Genomic DNA, 21,894 nt, shown 5'->3' with positions numbered 1-21,894 from the left:
TTTTTTTTCCTTAAAATTCCCTCCTAAATTGGGGTGCGTGTTATACGCCGGTGCGTGTTATACGCCGATAAATACGGTATTTTTACATACTGTCACCATTCAGTGTCCCTGATCACCAGTACAAGTTATATGATGACATTGTACCGCACTGGTGACAGTATGTTAAAAATGAAACATTTGTGAAAAAAAAAAAATTACTTTCTTCATTCTCCCAAAAAATTCGGACAAAAAATTACAACTTCAGAGAACTCGCTATGTCTCTTACTAAATACCTCAGACTGTCTACTTTTCAAAAAGGGGTCATTTGGGGGATATTTGTAATGTCCTGGCATTTGTGGGTCTCAAGAACTGAGTACACGAGGATTGAGTGATTTTCAGATATACTGTACGCACCATAGTTTGTGGACCATATAATGTTCCTACAGACTACATAATATGGACTGATGTTGGATATGTAGCAGGGTGCATTTTGGCCTAAATTTATGAAGAACAATTATTTGATTGCAAAATTGTATAACAGAAACTAACGGCTTCCCGACCACCCGCCGTCATTACACTGCAGCAAGGTGGCTGGATAGCATGAAGCACCGTAGGTGTATGTCAGTCCATGCATGTGATATAGTGGGAGCCCACCCATGGGTCCGGAGGACTCGATGTCCACTGGTGACCTGCAATCGCGGTATACAGAGGCAGGACAGGGATCTGCCGATGTAAACAAGGCGAATCCGCGTTCTGACAGGGCACACCATGGAGATCTGCTGTTCCCAGTGATTGGGAACAGTGATTTCTGTGGTGTTCCAGGCAGCCCATCCCCCCTACAGTTAGAATACACCCAGGGAACACACTTAACCCCTTGATCGCCCCCTAATGTTAACCCCTTCCCTGCCAGTGTCACTTTTACATTGATCAGTGCATTTTTATAGCACTGATCATTGTAATAATGTCACTGGTCCCAAAAAAGTGTCATTTGGGGTCAGATTTGTCCACCGCAATGTCACAGTCCTGCTAAAAATCACAGATCGCTGCCATTATCAGTAAAAACAATAAAGAAAAATCAAAGTCCCTAAATCAATCCCATAGTTTGTAGACGTGGTATATTTTGTGCCAACCATTCAATATACGTCTATTGCAATTTTTTTTATTACCAAAGATATGTAGAAGAATATATATCGGCCTAAATTCATGAATAAATTAGGTTTTTTATATATTTTTTATGGATATGTATTATAGCAGAAAGTAAAAAAAAAATTCTTTCAAAATAGTCACTTTTTTTGTTTATAGCGCAAAAAATAAAAACCGCAGAGATGATCAAATACCACCAAAAGAAAGCTCTATTTGTGGGAAAAAAGGACATCAATTTTGTTTGGGTACAACGCCGCACGACTACGCAATTGTCAGTTAAAGCGACGCAGTGCCATATCGCAAGAAATGGCCTCATCAGGAAGTGGATAAATCCTTCCTGGGCTAAAGTGGTAAATACCACCAAAAGAAAACTCGATTTCTTTGAAAAAAAATGATAAAAAGTTCATATGGCTACAGTGTTGCATGACCGCACAATTGTCATTCAAAGTGTGACATTGCAGAAAGCTGAAAATTGGCCTGGGCAGGAAGGGGGTGAAAGTGCCTGGTATTCAAGTGGTTAATAAAAATAAAAGCTCACTTTATAGGAGGAATATCAACCATACATGCTAGACTCAATATCAGATCAATATGTATCACCCAACTTTTCTTTTTTCTCTCTTTCTCCTGGGGAACATATTAGGGGGGGGGTACCCCCTATTATCTGAATGTCTCTTTTTGTGATAGGTTTGATTTAAATCATTTTTTTAAAATAATTAATGAAGTATAAGATTATTAAAAAATATATATGTATCATCTACATCTCAGCCACCATAGTAAAAACACACTACAAAGGGACAGAACACATAATAATGGATTTACTTACTGCAAGCCGGAACATAAATATTGCGATCACCAGGCATCTTCCCTGAAATAAAACAGAATTTGATACACTGGGAACCAGAACCAGGAAATTGTTTTTGAAACCCTTCATATATAAGAAGTCAGTCACATATATACTGTATATCTTCAACTAATTATCACAATTTAAAGAGGTTGTAAACCTTCAGAAAAAAAAGCAAACAAAAAAACAACCTGCACTACTAGCTCATTATGAAATACCTACCTAAGAGTGATGCCCTGCAGTGCCGCCCGCACTCCACTCCCACAGCTAAGATCTTTCACCGGAGTTACTTCTGGATTTGCAGGCTCTGGTGCTGTGATTGGCCGGAGCTGCGATAATACCACATGCACGTGGGAGCACCAGCGGGCCATTTCCTCAGTGCACATGCGCCAATGACATCGGGAGCAGCACCTATAGTGAATATCTCCTAAACGGTGCAAGTTTAGGAGATATTTACAGTACCTACAGGTAAGCCTTATTATAGGCTTATCTGTAGGTACAAGTGGTGTAACAGAGTTTACAACCATTTTAACAAATATACCATCTCTATTCTGGATTTGCTGGTACTTATTCTTTAATGATGTGGAGACCTTCTGATGTTTTTTACTGATGTTGGTTGGTGAGATTCCCTGTTCCAAATTACATCAATGGTCTTCAAAAATGACCCCAAACTTTTGGAGATATTATTGAAAAAAACCTGTATAATATCTGTACTAAAGCTGTTATTTTTTTCTCAAATTGAAATTCCAGTTTGTATACATTTCAGTACAAAATTGCAAAAACGAAACCATAGTGAGGTGCAAATTTTAAAACCGGTGTGTGGGATGCAGTCGCAATGGTGTGCCACATTGTTGGTGTCAGTGGGAGGGGTTGTACCCCATCATCAGTGTCAGAGGGAGGAATAGTGCCCCATCATTGGTGTCAGTGGGACGAATAGTCCCCCATTGGTGTCAGTGGGAGGAATAGTGCCCCATTGCTGGTGTCAGTGGGAGGAATAGTGCCCCATCATTGGGGTCAGTGGGAGAAATAGTGGCACATTGTTGATATCAGTGGAAGAAATTGTGGCCCATAGTTGGTATCAGTGGGAGTAATTGTGCCCTTTGATGGTCTCAGTGGAAGCAATAGTGCCCCATTGTTGTTAGCAAGAGGAAGTATGCCACATTGTTGGTGTCAGTGGAAGGAATAGTGCCCCATTGTTGTTGTCAGCAAGAGGAATTATGCCACATTGTTGGTGTCAATGGATGGAATATTGCCCCAATAGGGCCAGATAAAGGCAAGCAAAGGGCATCCAGTCCCCGGGTTGTAGTTTGGAGACCGTTGATTTAGATTTACCAAAACTATATAATATGAGGTCAAACCTAAACACTTTCAATTTGTATGCAATCAGGCAGGCCCTTGCACTACATAGTTGAAGGTAAATTGAACAAGACAATTGTATAATGTATGGCTGGCTTTAGTGAACAAGTTACAGTCACTCTCTGTCTGGCCAATTACCACTTCTGTTACAACTTTAAAATCTAAAATACCGAACTAAAGACTGTAAATGGAGAGTTTGTTTTTTGATAACAGAACCATATGAAGGAATAGAATTAGCCCCTGTGTGCTGACACTTCATGTTTCTCCTTTGTCCATGTACAAGGACTTCCTGCTGATCAGTTTGTCAGTCTCGTGTCTGGTTCTCCTATATGATGAATAGAGCTCCGGTGTGTAATGTGCACAAATCTCACCTGAGCGTCTCCTGTATATGATGAGTCCAATAACAGCTCCGATAATCAGCACTACAGCAACAACCACAACACTGATAATTATAGGAGTATTGCCGGACTCTGCCCTGGGATCTGAAAGGGGAACACAAAAGTAACATTGTGTGAGATCTACTGACAGATTTGTGGTTTTATTCCCAAAATTCCCTGATTACAGTACATAGAAGCACATTGTTCCTGCATCATTACATCATATCATTACTAGTGAACATTATAATGAACTAAATGAGATATAATGGATATAATGAGATAAAGTGTGATGGTACAGACTCACACATGGATGATGTCAGTATACAGTAAAACCTTGGTTTGAGAGTAACTGAGTCTGAGTCTGAGAGCGTTTTGCAAGACAAGCAACATTTTTTAACAAATTTTGACTTGATATACAAGCGATGTCTTTATATACAAGTAGCGTCACATCACAATTGAGTATAAAAGAGAAGAGAGGCCCCTCTAAGTGTAGCAATATGGTTACATTTAATGAAGGTACAACATTTAGCAACTCACATGGTTGATAATTAAAACAAGCACATCTAAGTATGCAGGCATTCGAGGTAAAGCTGTCCACATAGACCATCCTCCACACCGCCATCAACGTCATCCCTTCCATGCTGCGCTTCAAGCCTCACTTTCAGATCGCTCTACTGCAGGGTAGTCTTCCCGGTCACGATTGCAGACTGACAGCGGTGAGGGCCAGCGGAGAGGGGGATGATCTATGTGGACAGCTTTACCCCGGATGCCTGCATACTTAGATGTGCCTGTTTTACTCATCAACCATGTGAGTTGCTAAATGTGGTACCTTCATTAAATGTAACCATATTACTACACTTAGAGGCGCCTCTCTTCTCTTTTATACTCTCTAGCTTCTGATAGATTTTGCTTCTAACCGCCATGTGGAGGCTTCCATTTGTGGATGGACATTTTATGGTCGCATTGCTGTAATCTTTTTATATGGACTATAAACTGAAGGACTTATGGTTGTGGAACGAATCATCTGAGTTTCCATTATTTCTTATGGGGAAATTTTCTTTGATATAAGCATGTAATCGGAACAAATTATGCTCACAATCCAAGGTTTTACTGTACAGGATAGACCTGACACTTCATAAACATGTGCGCTATGTTGGTGGCAGATCATAGAGTATAAAATTCACCTGTCCACCATCTACAATAACACAGTGTAATTATCTGGCAATTATCTGGCATTAGTTTGATAATTGTGGAAATAACACCTCGGGAAGGGTATATATTCTACTAAATCATCTGCAATGAAGATGTGCGCTATAGAGGATCTATAAAATGTTTGTTTAATAGCCCAATACAATAGTGGGGTACAGCAACTCATATTGGAATAATGATTACACTCTTTGCTGTATGGGGTAAAAGCAGATAAATGGGTCCCATTCTCACCAGAATACAGCCCATGACTGCTGAGAAGCTTAGGCATACCTTAAAACATTATTGGGACCAAAAAACCTTGACCCCCAAAAAGACACAGAGACTACTTTAAGTTGGAAGTAGGGTAAGGCCACAGTTTTATTGAACTTACCAAATATACCAACCTTTAAAAATACTACATAACTTTGCCAGTCACAGTTATACTGTGAACATCCATAACATAAATATGGATAGTCTAATGGGGCGTACACACGGTCGGACTTTTCGTCTACAAAAGTCCGACAGCCTGTCCGACAGACTTCCGGCGGACTTGCGGCAGACTTTCTAACGAACGGACTTGCCTACACACGACCACACAAAAGTCCGATTGATTTGTACATGATGACGTACACCGGACTAAAATAAGGAAGTTCATAGCCAGTAGCCAATAGCTGCCCTAGCGTGGGTTTTTGTCCGTCGGACTAGCACACAGACGAGCGGATTTCAGGGTCCGTCTTGGTTAGGACGTAAAGATTTGAAGCATGTTTCAAATCTAAAGTCCGTCGGATTTGAGGCTGAAAAAGTCCGCTGAAAGTCTGGGGAAGCCCACACACGATCGGATTACCAGCCAGCTTTAGTCCGTCGGCGTTTGTTGGACTTTTGTAGACGAAAAGATCGACCGTGTGTACACCCCATAAGAGGCCCGTCTCCACCATCAGTGCGAGACATAAACTAACCCCAGAATTAAACTTGAGGGCATAACCCATAAAGTAATATCAATCACTGGCAAGGTAAACCGCCAATAAAGCTGTGACGAAACATCACAACGGGCGGGTGGGTGGTCAAGTCTTGTGACATCAGAATCTCCTGAGAGTAATGGGACGTGCCCCTGTGTAGCCTTTTCTAGAGTTCAGGCCCCACCCAGTCACCTCATGCTTCCGTGGCCAATCCAAAGGAGCCACTTAAATTCCCTGTTTAGGTAGACGCCCACATAGACGCCAAGCTTCCAGTAGTCAAGGCTCCCTTTCCTTAGGGGGGAGGGGTCAAGGGGCTTTCATTATAAATAGACTCTCAATGTTTCTCATTGCACCATTACTACAGGCCATCTACAAGAATTAGTCAAAATCTACCCTTGTAGTGGGATTGGGATTATGTCTAGGGGATGGAACCAAACAGTATTCTTTACCCTCACCCCTGCTCCAGTGCACCTTCTCCCCCAAGGTTTCACCCTGTGGGAGGTCCTTTCTCTATAAATTCTCCATGGAGGGGACAAGAGGACAACCACTGCCATGAGGAACTTAGAGAGAAGACTGAAGTGACCCGGGCACACTGACTGACCCTGCTGGCATGTAGAATAAATAAATCATTTCTCTATATCATAGCACCCTTAAAATAACAAGCATTTAACCCTTGAAGGGTGGGGCCCCGCTGCAAATAAGGATTTTCACAAATTTCTGAAGTTAGGCTTTAGGTGTGAGGAAACATGCAGAGAATGTGTATTTATATATTGTGGTGTGCTTTGATGTAGGTGCATTTCAATGTAAATATATGATGGGGTGCAATTACCTTTGTACTGCAATGCACATTCAGAGACATTACCTATAATATACATTACGGTGTGGAAAAGCTCATACACAGGCTCCTCTCATGTTATTGGGAAACAACTGAGAGCATTTGAAGTGGGATAAGGATCATCAGCACTGGTCTGTATGGATAGAAAAGCCTTGTCTGCTCTAATACATTCTGGCTCCAGCTCACCCTGTAGAGCCAAAATGTGATGTATTACCTCTGTGCTGATATCACACACCTCATCCATAGAAGGGGGCATCTCCCATCATTCTTGGATGGTTGTGTAACATTCTACAGTGATGTCTTAATTGGGAATTGGGATGCTGTAAGCTATCAATGCCATGACCCAACAGGGGCCAAATGAGCTTCAAAACTGCAAGGAACAGGGGTCCTATTTTTTTTGTTCACTTGATAAATACAAAGCTAAAGAGTGATTCTCAACAATGTTCACTTAAACTAGATATTTCCTGAGAGAAATCCTGAGACAGCCATTGATGAATGCCTTCTGGAAATGACATTTACTTGGCTGGCATGCTGACCCTCTGGTTTCACTATTTTCTATGTCATTGGCCTGCAACAAATATGCAAATCAACTAAGTCAGAGTAAAATTAGGACTCCTTATTTGAATACTTGTTCTGGGTTTGTGAAGCCAAAGGGTCAGTGTGATAAACAGGCAATTATCAACCAGTCAGTGATGGCAGTCTCTATGGTTTCCCTTAAAGTGGATGTAAACCCTCTCCTATACCTAGTGAAGTGTACAGCCTCAGATGATACACAGAGATGAAACAAATTCTCCTACATAAGTTTTACATGTATATCATTATCTTCTGTCTTCCGCTTCATATATTCTTTATTAAGTGCACATCGTGTAACAAATCTTTCTTCCTGTTTCAGGAGTGGGTGAGGAGTCTGGGCATACACTGTGTGTAAGCTGATTGGAGGAAAGGCACACACCCCCCTCCACTTAGGCAGAGGAACAAAGAAAATTGCAGAGCTGTTCTCTGAATAGACAAGCTCTCTACTTATCTACCTCTAAGTTCCCTCCCGACACAAATTTACAGCTGCCGTTATCTCATGTGTCGGAGAGCTTGTCAGAAGTTCTCATGCTGATAACAGAGGAACGGAGCAGCAGAAAGCAACGGCACTAAGGGCTTTGGAGAAAGATAAGTAAACACTACAGATATATGTGCCAAGATCAGATTTCATGAATGGGGTTTGCATCCACTTTAACTCCTAAAATCTGTTATGTGTGAACTAAATACCCTAAATACAGAGTTACCTAGGTACAAAAGAACAAATACCACCATTGGCGATGTTACAGAATAGAACATGGATGAAATACTTGTGATAATGATTGATATATCAAGAACAATATATTTTATATATCTAATAGTGATCAGTTATAATTAGTACAACATGGTCACCCATGAACAAGAAAATATGGACTATCTCGGTACCAGTTTAGACAGCATGCACAAAGAAGTTATAAAAAATTAAATTTTTATTTATACAAAAAAGATAAAAATAGGATATCCCAGTACACCATAACACATTAAGCAAAATTCATACCAGAACATTGTTTAAAAGTACAAGCTAACAATACATGTGTGTCACTAATATTTGAAGTACCCCATTAAGGAGAACAGAGGTATAGTGGGTCCTCACAGATCATGTATTCCTCAACATGTTTCACAGAACTGTACCGCTTCATCAGGAGAATAATATCAATGGACCCACACACAGCCAGGGCTCGAAGCATTACCAGTGTTCCCCTACAGTGGATGTGGGGGACACATCCAAGTGGTAGGGTAGTATTGCTTACTTTACCAAATATATTGGCATGCATCCATGGGGGACAAAGGAGACAGGAATTTGGACAGTAGGCATGGTCCCCTGCAAATGTCAAGGCCTAGCAGGGTACCTTTGGACTTCAACTGGAGCCACAAATTGAATGCAAGGTCTAACTGTCCACTGTTAAGGGTGTGCCCCCCTGGAGTTGGCTTTCACAAAGCAGTGGAAGCAAGCTTCAGGGGGACACACCCTTAATAGTGCATATTTTCTTGTTCATGGTTGACCAGTAGGGGACTGGTCTCCACTTCCAATTTCTTTCAAATATTTTTTGGGTGATGGTACCTCCAATTTATCCTATGTAGTTAACCCTATCAGAGGCCAAATTTTTGAATTAGTACAACATGATGATGCTATGCCAATGACATGAAGTTTCTGGAAATTTCTACAGATTACCATACACATACAGATCTTGCATTGTAAATGGATTCCAAATCTCAACAAATCACCGACCACCCGGAGTGCTGGAAAATGCTATCCCAGACACTTCTCTAAATTCTATTTACCGTATTTATCGGCGTATAACACGCGCCAGCATATAACACGCACCCCAAGTTTAGGAGGGAATTTTAAGGAAAAAAACTTTTAGGAGGGAAGTTTAAGGAAAAAAACTTACATTTAAATGCCCATCAATGCAGCCTTATTGTGTCCATCTGCAGCCTTGTCAGTGCAGCTTTGCCCCAGTGCAGCCTTGCCCCAGTTGTCAGTGCAGCCTTGCCCCCAGTGTCCATTACATGATCGCCGCCGACATACACAAAGCGTGTGGTCGGTGACTGGGCGGAGCCGAGATACACATAGCTGAGTGTACTCGGCTCTTCTCGTTGCCGCTCACAGTCACGCCCAGTCCCGCCCTATGATGGACATAACATAGGTCCATCGGCGGGACTGGGCGTGACTGTGAGCGGCGCCGGAAAGAGCCAAGAACACTCGGCTATGTGTATCTCGGCTCCGCCCAGTCATTGTGATCTCGGCAGCTCTCGTTCAGCTCCGCCAAGTCCCTCTGAACTCTGCGGCGCCATATTTAAAACTACACGCTATGTGAATGTCGGCGGCGATCGCTCCGATAGATCACAATTAGCAGGGATGGGCGTATAACACGCACCCACGATTTTCCCAATTTTAAGGGGAAAAAAGTGCGTGTTATACACCGATAAATACGGTATAAATTTATTTCAGTACTTTGTTTTTCTTCTTGGTTGCAATCATTGTCATTCATTTAGTAACACAAACACAGATGGCTTATTACAAAGGATGTTTCCGTTTTAGCATTACTTGTGATAATCCCACAGTAGAGGTTCTCCATACTCACCCCATATCACACGGAGAGTCTCATCACCCAGACTGCTGTGATCCACATGACAGGAGTAAGTGTCTCCCTCCTTGGTTGGCACTTCCACACTGACTCTGATCTGATAGGTGCCATCAGGATGGGGGAGAATTGGACTCATTTCATCTGAAGGAACATCATCCTCCCCATTCCTCACCCACTTCACATCCACAGGTCGGGGGTGAAACCCGTACACCAGGCACTGAAGTCTGGTCACATCATCCGACTGACGATGACCCCACACCTTCACCTCTGGACGCACTGAGAGAGGGAAAGAGAAAACAATATATGTGATCTACTGATAAATGTAATCAATGTTCCTCCTGTGAGATGAATGTGAACACAAATGATGATCTACAGAATAAGGACATGAGGCCACAGTCACCACCATTCACTATAATAGAAGATGAGCTGGAAATGATGTCAGCAGAGTATAGATACATCAACACAGAACACAGTCCTGAGGACATTCCTATATAAGACTATTCATACAAGAGATCCAGGAGGAAACAATCAGGATGATGTAACATGGCAATTCAAAGAGTATTGATTGAAAAAGTGCAGAAACCAATCAGATTTTGCAATTTGAAGCATTCAGAACAATAAAAGATGAATACTGATACAAGTTGCTGCACAATTAGCATTGTAGAATCCAGAATCAACAAAACTTCATTTTTTCTAGTGACAGAATCATTTATAGATCTCAAAATGTATGTAAATCCCCCGGTGCCTAACCTGCGGCCCCTTTGGTATATGATGTACGACCCTCAGTAGTCTGTAGTGGGAACACTGATGAGGGTAATAACATTGGTCTCTACTAATCTCATGTATCAGGATCCCAACTTTGTATTGTCTTCTGCAACACATCCCTAGCTAAGAATGTATCCTGTCCTCACTCTCTGGCCCTCATTTCCTCTATTAGGTCTGCAGTGTGACAGTTCTCAATCATTACATGAGTTGAACATTATGTGTGGCCCTTTGGTGATGTCAGGGGCCACATTTGAGGCCCTCTTTAGCTCATAAGTGGACAACCACTGATGTAAACCCTAAAGCCCTGTACATACGGACCCAAATGTCAAGAGACAACGGCTGGTTCAAAAAAAAAATGGCCAACAATCGGCCCGTGTGTATATCATGCATGCTGAAAAACCAGCAGCTGACCGACTCCCGATCAGCACTCTCAGCCAATGGCGGAGAGCCCTGATTGGAGTGTTCTGTTAGAACACAACAGCTCAGCGGGGGAAATCGCTGAACTAACTTTGCGTGGATAGTCCAGTGTCTCCAACCAAGGCTGTCCGTTTTTTTTTCATGCAAAAAAAACATTGTGTACCAGGTATAAGGCTTAGCTTAACCACTTGCCAACCAGCTGCCGCAGATGTACTGCGGCAGAATGGCAGGGCTGGGCGAACCGACCTTATGTTACTGACACTAGGGGCATACGCATGACCTCTGCTCGCCCCCGGAGCCCATGCGAGTGCCCAGTGGTCACGATCACCACCAGGCTCCCGTGATCGCTGCTGACACACGGAGAACCTGGATCTGTGTGTGTAAACACACAGTTTTCGGTTCTCTGAGGGGAGAAGTGACAGATCATCTGTTCATACAGAGTATAAACAGCGATCTCTCATCTCCCCTACACAGTCCCCTCCCCCTTCAGTTAGAACACACACAGAGAACACAATTAACCCCTTGATCGCCCCCTAGTGTTAACCCCTTCCCTGCCAGTGACATTTTTACAGTAATCAATGCATTTTATAGCACTGATCGCTGCATAAATGCCAATAGTCCCAAAAATGTGTCAAAATTGTCCAATGCGTCCGCCATAATGTCGCAGTCATGATAAAAAATCTCAGATTGCGGCCATTACTAGTAAAAAAAAATTCATAATAAAAATGCCATAAATCTATCCCCTATTTTGTAGACCCTATAACTTTTGCGCAAACCAATCAATATACGCTTATTGCAAATTTTTTTACCAAAAATATGTAGAAGAATATATATTGGCCTAAACTGAGGAAAAAATGTTTTTTTATATATTTTTGGGGGATATTTATTATAGCAAAAAGTAAAAAATAAGGCGTTTTTTTCAAAATTGATGCTTGTTTTTTTGTTTATAGCGCAAAAAAAAACTGCAGAGGTGATCAATTACCACCAAAAGAAAGCTCCATTTGTGGGGAAAAAACGACGTCAATTTTGTTTGGGTGCAACGTTGCACGACAGCGCAATTGTCAGTTAAAGTGACGCAGTGCCGAATCACAAAAAAGTGCTCTGGTCAGGAAGTGGGTAAAATCTTCCGGGGCTGAAGCGGTTAAACCTCCTTAGGCTCTATGCACACCGGGCTTAAAAAAAATGCCAGTTCCCTTGGCACAAAAAACATTCATATAGAGCGTTTTTGTACACATGTTGAGGCGAGTTTCGGAGAGTTTAGTGTTTTTTTCTGCCAGAAAGCGCCAATCAAAAATGCAAACCAGAAGGGTTTTTTTCGTGCCTCTAATCGCTGAGCTCAAAATATGCTCATATATCTCATCGTCCTCATGTGTATGGACACATAGGATAACATTGAGCTGCTTCTACAGGCAGAACACAAAACTCCTGTAGAAACAGTGATTGTGCAGCCAGTGTGCATGGAGCCTAAAGCTGCAAAAAGCAGTCAGAGGGAGTTGTAGACAAGCTGCAGCCACAATGCAAAAATTGAACCCCCGTCATGATCAACGAGCAATACTACATTAATGTGACCTATTCAAGTGAATAAAGCTGCCACAACTGCCCATCAACCATACAATGTACAGGGTTGCAGTGTGGTGAAAGCTTTACTGTCAGTGAGGAGGAGACATATCACCTCCCAGCCAAACAATCTCTGAAAAGTATTCCACTTCAGATCCACAGATCCGCAGAGCAATACTTTTCAGAGACCGATTGACAGTTGGCGGGGAGGTGATATGATGTATTTTAAACATTGACAAATTTAGTATCTGTTTACTTCAACATCATCTTTTATATTTTACTAAAAATGGGTATTATATTCGGTTTGTATGCACTAAAATATGCATTTAAGTGAAATTTTTTTCTCAAAAATTTGCATTTGATATACGGCTACGTAAATATTGTGCAACATATAAAATTGCATCATCCACAATTGTATTCTCCAGGGACTTTTCTTTCAAAAAAATTAGTATTTGGGGGTTTCAATTAATTTTATTTTACATACATGTGAAAATTTTCTAAATATCCCCATACGGCAAATAGTTATAGCAGAAGGTTTGGAGTTTAAAGAGGAACTGCAGTCTGCTCACATAATATGTAATAAAAACATCTTTGCCATTCTGAAGCTTCCCTCCAACCACTTTGCAGCTCTCATTGGCCCTCTTTTGACTCATCCCCCTCCCTTCCTGGCAAACTCTCACTAAAGTGAGAGAGAGAGCTGTGCATGATGTCATAAGCCTAGGCTAATGGCCAGACAAGAAACAGGAAGTGGGTTATATAAGGTATTTACTGGCAGAAAAAAATGTTTTACTATCTAAAGTTAGAAGAGAAGTATGTTTTTTTTTTTTTTTTTTAGATTCATACTTACCTAGGTGGATGCTGCATCTGTCCCTCTGTGTGGTGTGTGTATACAGTGTATATAGAGTGTGGTGTGTGTGTGTGTGTCTATAGGTAGTAGTACGTGTGTGTATACAGGGTGTGGTGTGTGTGTATTGGATGTGGTGTGTGTATGTATATAGGTTGTGGTGTGTGAGTGTATATAGGATGTAGTGTGTGTACATGGTGTATATAGGATGTAGTGTGTGTATATAGGGTGTAATGTGTGGTGTGTGTACATAGTGTATATAGGATGTGTGTATAGGATGTAGTGTGTATACAGTGTGTATATAGAGAGTGTGGTGAGGGTGTGGTGTGTGTGTATATTGGATGTGGTGTGTGTGTGTACATAGTGTATATAGGATGTAGTGTGTGTATACAGGGTGTGGTGTGTGTATACAGGGTGTGGTGTGTGTGTACAGTGTACATAGGATGTAGTGTGTGTATATAAGGTGCAGTGTGTATGTATATATAGGGTGTAGTGTGTATACATAGTGTATATAGAGTGTATTGTGTGTGTGTATACAGGGTGTGGTGTGTGTATTGGATGTGGTGTGTGTATGTGTGTATAGGTTGTGGTGTGTGTGTGTGTGTGTGTGTGTGTGTGTGTGTGTGTGTACATAGTGTATATATGATGTAGTGTGTGTACATGGTGTATATAGGATGTAGTGTGTGTACATGGTGCATATAGGATGTAGTGTGTGTACATAATGTATATAGGATGTAGTGTGTGTGTACATAGTGTATATAGGATATAGTGTGTGTATATGGGGTGTAGTGTGTGGTGTGTGTATACAGTGTATATGGGGTGTGGTGTGTGTACATAGGGTGTGTGTGTGTAGGATGTAGTGTGTATACAGAGTGTGGTGTGTGTATGCATATAGGATGTAGTGTGTATACAGTGTGTATATAGGGTGTGGGATGTGTATATTGGATGTGGAGTGTGTGTATATAGGGTGTTGTGTGTGTGTGTACATAGTGTATATAGGATGTAGTGTGTGTACATAGTGTATATAGGATGTAGTGTGTATATAGGGTGTAGTGTGTATACATAGTGTATATAGGGATGTAGTGCGTGTATACAGTGTATATGGGGTGTGGTGTGTGTGTGTGTATATAGGATGTAGTGTGTGTATATAAGGTGTAATGTGTATACCGTGTATACAGGGTGTAGTGTGTGTGTATACATAGTGTGTATAGGGATGTAGTGTGTATACAGTGTATATAGTGTGTGTGTATATAGGATGTAGTGTGTGTATATAGGGTGTGGTGTATATACAGTGTGTATATAGGGTGTGGTGTGTGTATACAGTGTATATAGGGTGTGGTGCGTGTGTGTGTATACAGTCTATATAGGGTGTGGTGTGTGTGTGTGTGTGTGTATAGGGTGGGGTGTGAGTGTGTATACAGTGTATATAGGGATGTAGTGTGTGTATATAGGGTGTGGTGTATATACAGTGTATATAGGGTGTGGTGTGTGTGTATAGAGTGTATATAGGGTGTGTGTATATAGAGTGTGGTGTGTGTGTGTTTGTGTGTATATATAGGGTGTTGTGTGTATATAGGACGAAGTGTGTATATAGGGTGGTGTGTGTGTGTGTATACAGGGTGTAGTGTGTATACAGTGTATATAGGGTGTAGTGTGTGTGTGTGTGTGTGTATATAGAGTGTGGTGTGGGTGTAGTGTGTATACAGTGTATATACGGTGTAGTGTGTGTATATAGTGTATACTGGGTGTGGTGTGTATACAGTGTATATAGGGTGTGGTGTGTGTGTATATAGGATGTGGTGTGTGTATATAGGGTGTAGTGTGTGTACATAGTGTGTATATAGGATGTAGTCGGTATACAGTGTGTGTGTGTGTATACAGTATATATAGAGTGTGGTGTGTGTGTATATAGGGATGTAGTGTGTATACAGTGTGTATAGGGTGTAGTATATATAGAGTGTAGTGTGTATACAGTGTATATAGGGTGTAGTATATATAGAGTGTAGTGTGTGTGTGTATAGTGTGTGTATAGTGTGTGTATAGTGTGTGTATACAGGGTGTGGTGTATGTGTGTATATTGGATGTAGTGTGTATATAGTTTGTGGTGTGTGTGTATACATAATGTATATAGGATGTAGTGTGTACATAGTGTATATAGGGATGTAGTGTGTGTGTATATAGGGTGTGGTGTGTATACAGTGTATATAGGGTGTGGTGTGTGTATATAGGATGTAGTGTGTGTATATAGGATATATAGGGTGTAGTGTGTGTATATACAGTGTATATAGAGTGTTGTGGGTGTATATAGAATGTAGTGTGTATATAAGATGTAGTGTTTATAGTGTATATAGGGTGTAGTGTGTGTATATAGAGTGTGGTGTGGGTGTAGTGTGTACACAGTGTATATAGGGTGTGGTGTGTGTGTACATAGTGTGTATATAGGGATGTAGTGGGTATACAGTGTATATATAGAGTGTGGTGTGTGTGTATACAGGGTGTAGTGTGTGTGTATATAGAGTGTGGTATGTGTGTATACAGTGTATATATAGAGTGTGGTGTGTGTGTATACAGGGTGTAGTGTGTGTGTATATAGAGTGTGGTATGTGTGTATACAGTGTATATATAGAGTGTGGTGTGTGTGTATACAGTGTATAGTGTGTGTGTATATAGAGTGTGGTGTGTGTATACAGTGTATATAGAGTGTGGTGTATACTGTGTATATAAGGTGTGGTGTTTGTATATAGGGATGTAGTGTGTATACCCACTTCCTGACCGGCGCACACCGATGTACGTCGGCAGAATGTCACCGCTGGGCAAATGGGCGTACCTGTACGTCCCTTTGAATTTGCCGTCATGCCATTGGGCGCACCCCGACCGGGAGTTCCGTAAATAGGATCGCTGGTCCTGTGGACTCGATCGCCGCGGGGATACCCGCAATCGTCTCATGGAGAGGAAGAACGGGGAGATGCTGATGTAAACAAGCTTCTTCTGTTCTGCCTAGTGACAGTGTCACTGATCACAGCTCCCTGTAATCGGGAGCAGAGATCAGTGATGTGCCACAGTTAGCCCATCCCCCTACAGTTAGAATCACTCCCTAGGACATACTTAACCCCTACAGCGCCACCTAGTGTTAACCCCTTCACCGCCAGTCACATTTACACAGTAATCAATGCAATTTTAATTGCACTGATCGCTGTATAAATGTGAATGGTCCCAAAATCACGCCAAAATTGTCTGACATGTCCGCCATAATGTCACAGTCATGATAAAAATAGCTGATCTCCATTACTAGTGAAAAAAAATTTTTTACTAAAAATGCCATAAAACTATCCCCTATATTGTAGATGCTATAACTTTTGCGCAAACCAATCAATAAAAGCTTATTGCGATTTATTTTTTTTTTTACCAAAAATATGTAGAAGAATACATATCGGCCTAAACTGAGGAAAAAAATGTTCTTTTATATATTTTTGGGGGATATTTATTATAGCAAAAAACAAAAAATATTGCGTTTTTTTCAAAATTGTCGCTCTTTTTTGTTTATAGCACAAAAAATAAAAAACGCAGAGGTGATCAAATACCACCAAAGAAAGTTCTATTTGTGGGGAAAAAAGATGTCCATTTTGTTCGGGAGCCACGTCGCACGACCGCGCAATTGTCAGGTAAAGCGACACAGTGCCAAATCGCAAAAAGTGCTCTGGTCTTTGGCCAGCAAAATGGTTCAAGGCTTAAGTGGATACAGTGTATATAGGGTGTGGTGTGTGTATATAGAATGTAGTGTGTATTGGATGTAGTGTGTATATAGGTTGTGGTGATGTAGTGTGTATACAGTGTATATTGGGTGTAGTGTGTGTGTATATAAGATGTACTGTGTGTACATAGTGTATATAGGGTGTAGTGTCTATATATAGTGTGGTGCGTGTGTGTGTATACAGTGTATATAGGGTGTGGTTTGTGTATACAGTGTATATAGGGTGTGGTGTGTGTATACAGCGTACATAGGGATGTAGTGTGTATATAGGGTGCAGTGGGTGTTTATAGAATGTAGTGTGTGTATACAGGGTGTGGTGTGTATTGGATGTAGTGTGTATATAGGTTATGGTGATGTAGTGTGTATACAGTGTATATTGGGTGTAGTGTGTGTGTATATAAGATGTACTGTGTGTACTTAGTGTATATAGGGTGTAGTGTCTATATATAGTGTGGTGCGTGTATACAGTATATATAGGGTGTGGTTTGTGTATACAGTGTATATAGGGTGTGGTGTGTGTATACAGCGTATATAGGGATGTAGTATGTATTTATAGAATGTAATGTGTGTGTATATAGGGTGTGGTGTGTATACAGCGTATATAGGGATGTAGTGTGTATATAGGGTGCAGTGGGTGTATATAGAATGTGGTGTGTGTGTATATAGGGTGTAGTGTGTATACAGTGTATTTAGGGTGTGGTGTCTGTGTATAGGGTGTGGTGTGTGTGTATAAGGATGTAGTGTGTGTGTATATAGAGTGTGGTGTGTGTGTGTATATGTGTATATAGGTCTGTAGTGTGTGTATACAGTTAATATAGGGTGTGGTGTGTGTGTATACAGTGTATATAGGGTGTAGTGTGTGTATTTAGTGTGTATATATGGCGTGGTGTGTATACAGTGTATATAGGATGCTGTGTGTGTATATAGGTAGTAGTGTGTGTGTTTATATAGTGTATATAGGATGTGTGTGTGTACAGTGTATATAGGATGTAGTGTGTATATAGAATGTAGTGTGTATACAGTATATATAGGGTGTAGTGTGTATACAGTGTATATAGGGTGTAGTGTGTGTATGTAGTGTGTATATATGGTGTGGTGTGTATACAGTGTATATAGGATGCTGTGTGTGTTTATATAGTGTGTAGTGTGTATACAGTTTATATAGGATGTAATGTGTATATAGGATATAGTGTGTATACAGTGTATATAGGGTTTAGTGTGTATACAATGTATATAGGATGTAGTGTGTATACAGTGTATATAGGATGTAGTGTATACAGTGTATATAGAGTGTAGTGTGTGTACAGTGTATATAGGATGTAGTGTGTGTACAGTGTATATAGGGTGTAGTGTGTATACAATGTATATAGGATGTAGTGTGTATACAGTGTATATAGGGTGTAGTGTGTATACAGTGTATATAGGGTGTAGTGTGTATACAATGTATATAGGATGTAGTGTGTATACAGTGTATATAGGGTGTAGTGTGTATACAGTGTATATAGGGTGTAGTGTGTATACAGTGTATATAGGGTGTAGTGTGTACACAGTGTATATAGGATGTAGTGTATACAGTGTATATAGAGTGTAGTGTGTGTACAGTGTATATAGGGTGTAGTGTGTATACAATGTATATAGGATGTAGTGTGTATACAGTGTATATAGGGTGTAGTGTGTATACAGTGTATATAGGGTGTAGTGTGTATACAGTGTATATAGGGTGTAGTGTGTGTACAGTGTATATAGGATGTAGTGTGTATACAGTGTATATAGGATGTAGTGTATACAGTGTGTATATAGGATGTAGTGTGTATACAGTGTATATAGGGTATGGTGATAATAATCATGTATACAGTCACCTCTCCTCTCCAGATCTTCTCTCCCGTACTCTATGAATTGTTTGAGCTCCTCCATACAGATATTCTCCAGATAATTCTTGTCTCTCTCCCCCACTCTCAGCTCCGGACTGTTCCATCTCTGTGTGGTGATCTGAGCCTCATTCATGGTCGGGATCCAGATCCATCTCTGTGTGTCCAGATACATGAAATCTCTCCCATTATATCCGTCCTGATAATACCCCTCAGTGGTGCCGTCATCTCTCAGCTCACAGCCGTACATACTCTGTACAATATGGATCCCTGCAGAGAGAAGAGGAAGATGTGACCCGGGATCAGAGGAAGTGATGTGTGTAATATGTGATGATGGAGGAGGTGATGGTAATGAGGGTGGGGGGAATTTTTCATATAATGTGTATGTGGATTTTATATATATTCTCTCATATTACTTGTGGCCCATAAGACATGTTTTCTGTGTGTAATATATGACTCCTGTGTTCTCCTTTCCCTGCCCCCATCATCTGCCCCGATATCTGTCATGTGACCTCAGACCGCCTCCCAGATCAGCAAAAGAGAAAGTCCTAACAAAATATCCGTATTACCAATGAATTCATAGATCTTCCTTTGTTGATATCAGAAATGATACTACAATGTAGGACTCGGACATAACAACTCCTATTCATAAAAGGAATTAATAATGATCCAACACCACATTCCTCTGACAATCCCCTGAGGAAGCGTCCATTCCTCCATGACACACATAACCATCATCCTCTCCTCCTTCTCTATACACAGGACACGGGTTGTAGGGTTCTTCTTTAGTTTTTACCCCCTGGGGGTCCGTCTATTAATCCAGGCAAAATATATTTCCTGGGAGTTCTTATCATCACCCCCAAACTGACATCAGACGATATTCAATATATTTTGTCAAAGAAGCCGAGTGGAAAATTGTTGGCCAAACAGCCCCGGCATCCAATCAGATGAAGGCATTGTTTATGTATCTTGAGAGCCGGGGCCACAGCAGGTGATTCTGTTAGAGAAATTAACCCTCAGACTGAAATAAAGAGATCTTTACATGTATGGTGAGTTGAGGATGGGAGCTTTGTACTGTGTACATCCCTGAATACATCTTATATTGTACATGATTCACCATTATCACTTATTATTGATAGGTTTTCACTTTGTCATGGAGTATGATTTTTATAACTGGCTTCATCTTATATCTATAAAAGGTTTAAATGCATTATAAACCTTCCTACCTGCACCTGTGTGTTGATCATGTAGTTTCATTGTGTCATTTGTTCTTTTACTCACAGCCTATAGTACGATAAATCTTCACATTCCAGGGTCAGCAGTTTATGTATTCAAACATGAAGCATGTGATATGGCACTGCACAGGTTAATGCATGATCTCTGCCTGTAGTGTGAGAACTGACACTTCCTGTGAGGAAACTAAATATCCCACAATCCCTGGGTCACTCAGTCTAGAGCTCTGCAGGTGAGAGCTAATTAGATCTGACAGCTCCACACAGGCAGAACATTCACAGACACAGAGAGCTCACTCTTGCAGATGGAAAATGTGTTTTTGTTACATTAGCACTCCCACGTTTAGGATGTGACACAGAGCGTATGGCAACGCATGCACTGGACACTGTGATCTGCAACAGGAAGTTGTGTTGTCCCTTTGGTGATAAGGGGCAGAGAAGCACAGGGAATATAATTACACTGCTGTAATTGTGATACCATAGCTCCCAACTGTCCCTGATTTGGAGGGACTGTCCCTGATTTGGAGCAATGTCCCTCTGTCTCTCATTCCTCCTCATTTGTCTCTCATTTTGGTCTGATCTATATAGTAGTTGTATATAAAATGTACTTTTTATCTATCAAAAATTGTTTTCAAGCCTAAAACTTTCCTCTGACTTCAAAATTGCTGCATTTGTAAATTCCAAAAGCCAATATAAAAGGAATAGGGATGAGCCGGTTCAGTTTGCAGCAGAACTTGCAAACAGGCAAAAAATTCGGCAGAACACACAAACACCATTAAAGTCTATGGGACATTAACATGAATAATCAAAAGTGCTCATTTTAAAGTCTTATATGCAAGTTATTGTCATAAAAAGTGTTTGGGGACCCGGGTCCTGTCCCAGGGGACATGTGTCAATGCAAATTTTTCTTTTAAAACTGCAGTTTTTTCAGGAGCAGTGATTTTTTTAATGCTTAAAGTGAAACAATAAAAATGAAATATTCCTTTAAATATCGTGCCTGGGGGGTGTCTATCCACTTGCCACCCAGGCCAATTTTGACATTTCTCTCCTACATGTAAAAATCATAATTTTTTTGCTAGAAAATTACATAGAACCCCCAAACATTATATATGTTTTTTAGCAAAGACCCTAGAGAATACAATGGCGGTTGTTGCAACTTTTTTCTCACACGGTATTTGCGCAGCAATTTTTTCGAATGCAGTTTCTTGGGGAAAAAACAGTTTTGTGCTTTAAAAAAAACAAAACAGTAAAGTTAGCCCAATGTTTTTGCATATTGTGAAAGATGAAGTTACGCTAGGTAAATAGATACCTAACATGTAACGCTTCAAAATTGCACACGCTCATGGAATGGTGCCAAAGTTTGGTACTTAAAAATCCCCATAGACGACGCTTGAAATTTTTTTACTGGTTACATGTTTTGAGTTACAGAGGAGGTCTAGGGACAAAATTATTGCTCTCGCTCCAACCTTTGCGTCGATACCTCACATGTATGGTTTGAACACTGTTTTCATATGTGGGTAGGACTTACGTATGCGTTCACTTCTGCGTGCGTGCACACGGGGACAGGGGCGCTTTAAAATTTTTATTTTTTTTATTGTTAATTTTTTTTTATTTTGACACTTTTTTG

General features: G+C 40.8%; 1 protein-coding gene across 2 annotated transcripts in view; it reads right to left on the bottom strand.

Annotated features, from left to right (window-relative positions):
* Positions 1 to 21,894, bottom strand: part of LOC141107491 (class I histocompatibility antigen, F10 alpha chain-like) — an 88,811-nt gene that overhangs the window by 13,569 nt on the left and 53,348 nt on the right. For both annotated transcript variants that reach the window (XM_073598260.1, XM_073598261.1), the window contains exons 3-6: positions 19,027 to 19,305; positions 9,831 to 10,109; positions 3,691 to 3,801; positions 1,946 to 1,987 (exon numbers count right to left, since the gene is read on the bottom strand). In XM_073598260.1, coding sequence (XP_073454361.1) covers positions 1,946 to 1,987; positions 3,691 to 3,801; positions 9,831 to 10,109; positions 19,027 to 19,305 — 711 coding nt within the window. The remainder of the gene's footprint in view (positions 1 to 1,945; positions 1,988 to 3,690; positions 3,802 to 9,830; positions 10,110 to 19,026; positions 19,306 to 21,894) is intronic.

The sequence above is a fragment of the Aquarana catesbeiana genome, linkage group LG09 (assembly GCF_042186555.1).
Source record: "Aquarana catesbeiana isolate 2022-GZ linkage group LG09, ASM4218655v1, whole genome shotgun sequence".
In the NCBI taxonomy this organism is placed as follows: domain Eukaryota; kingdom Metazoa; phylum Chordata; class Amphibia; order Anura; family Ranidae; genus Aquarana; species Aquarana catesbeiana.
The sequence above is the reverse complement of the archived record's forward strand: the minus strand, read 5'-3'. Positions and strand labels throughout refer to the sequence as shown.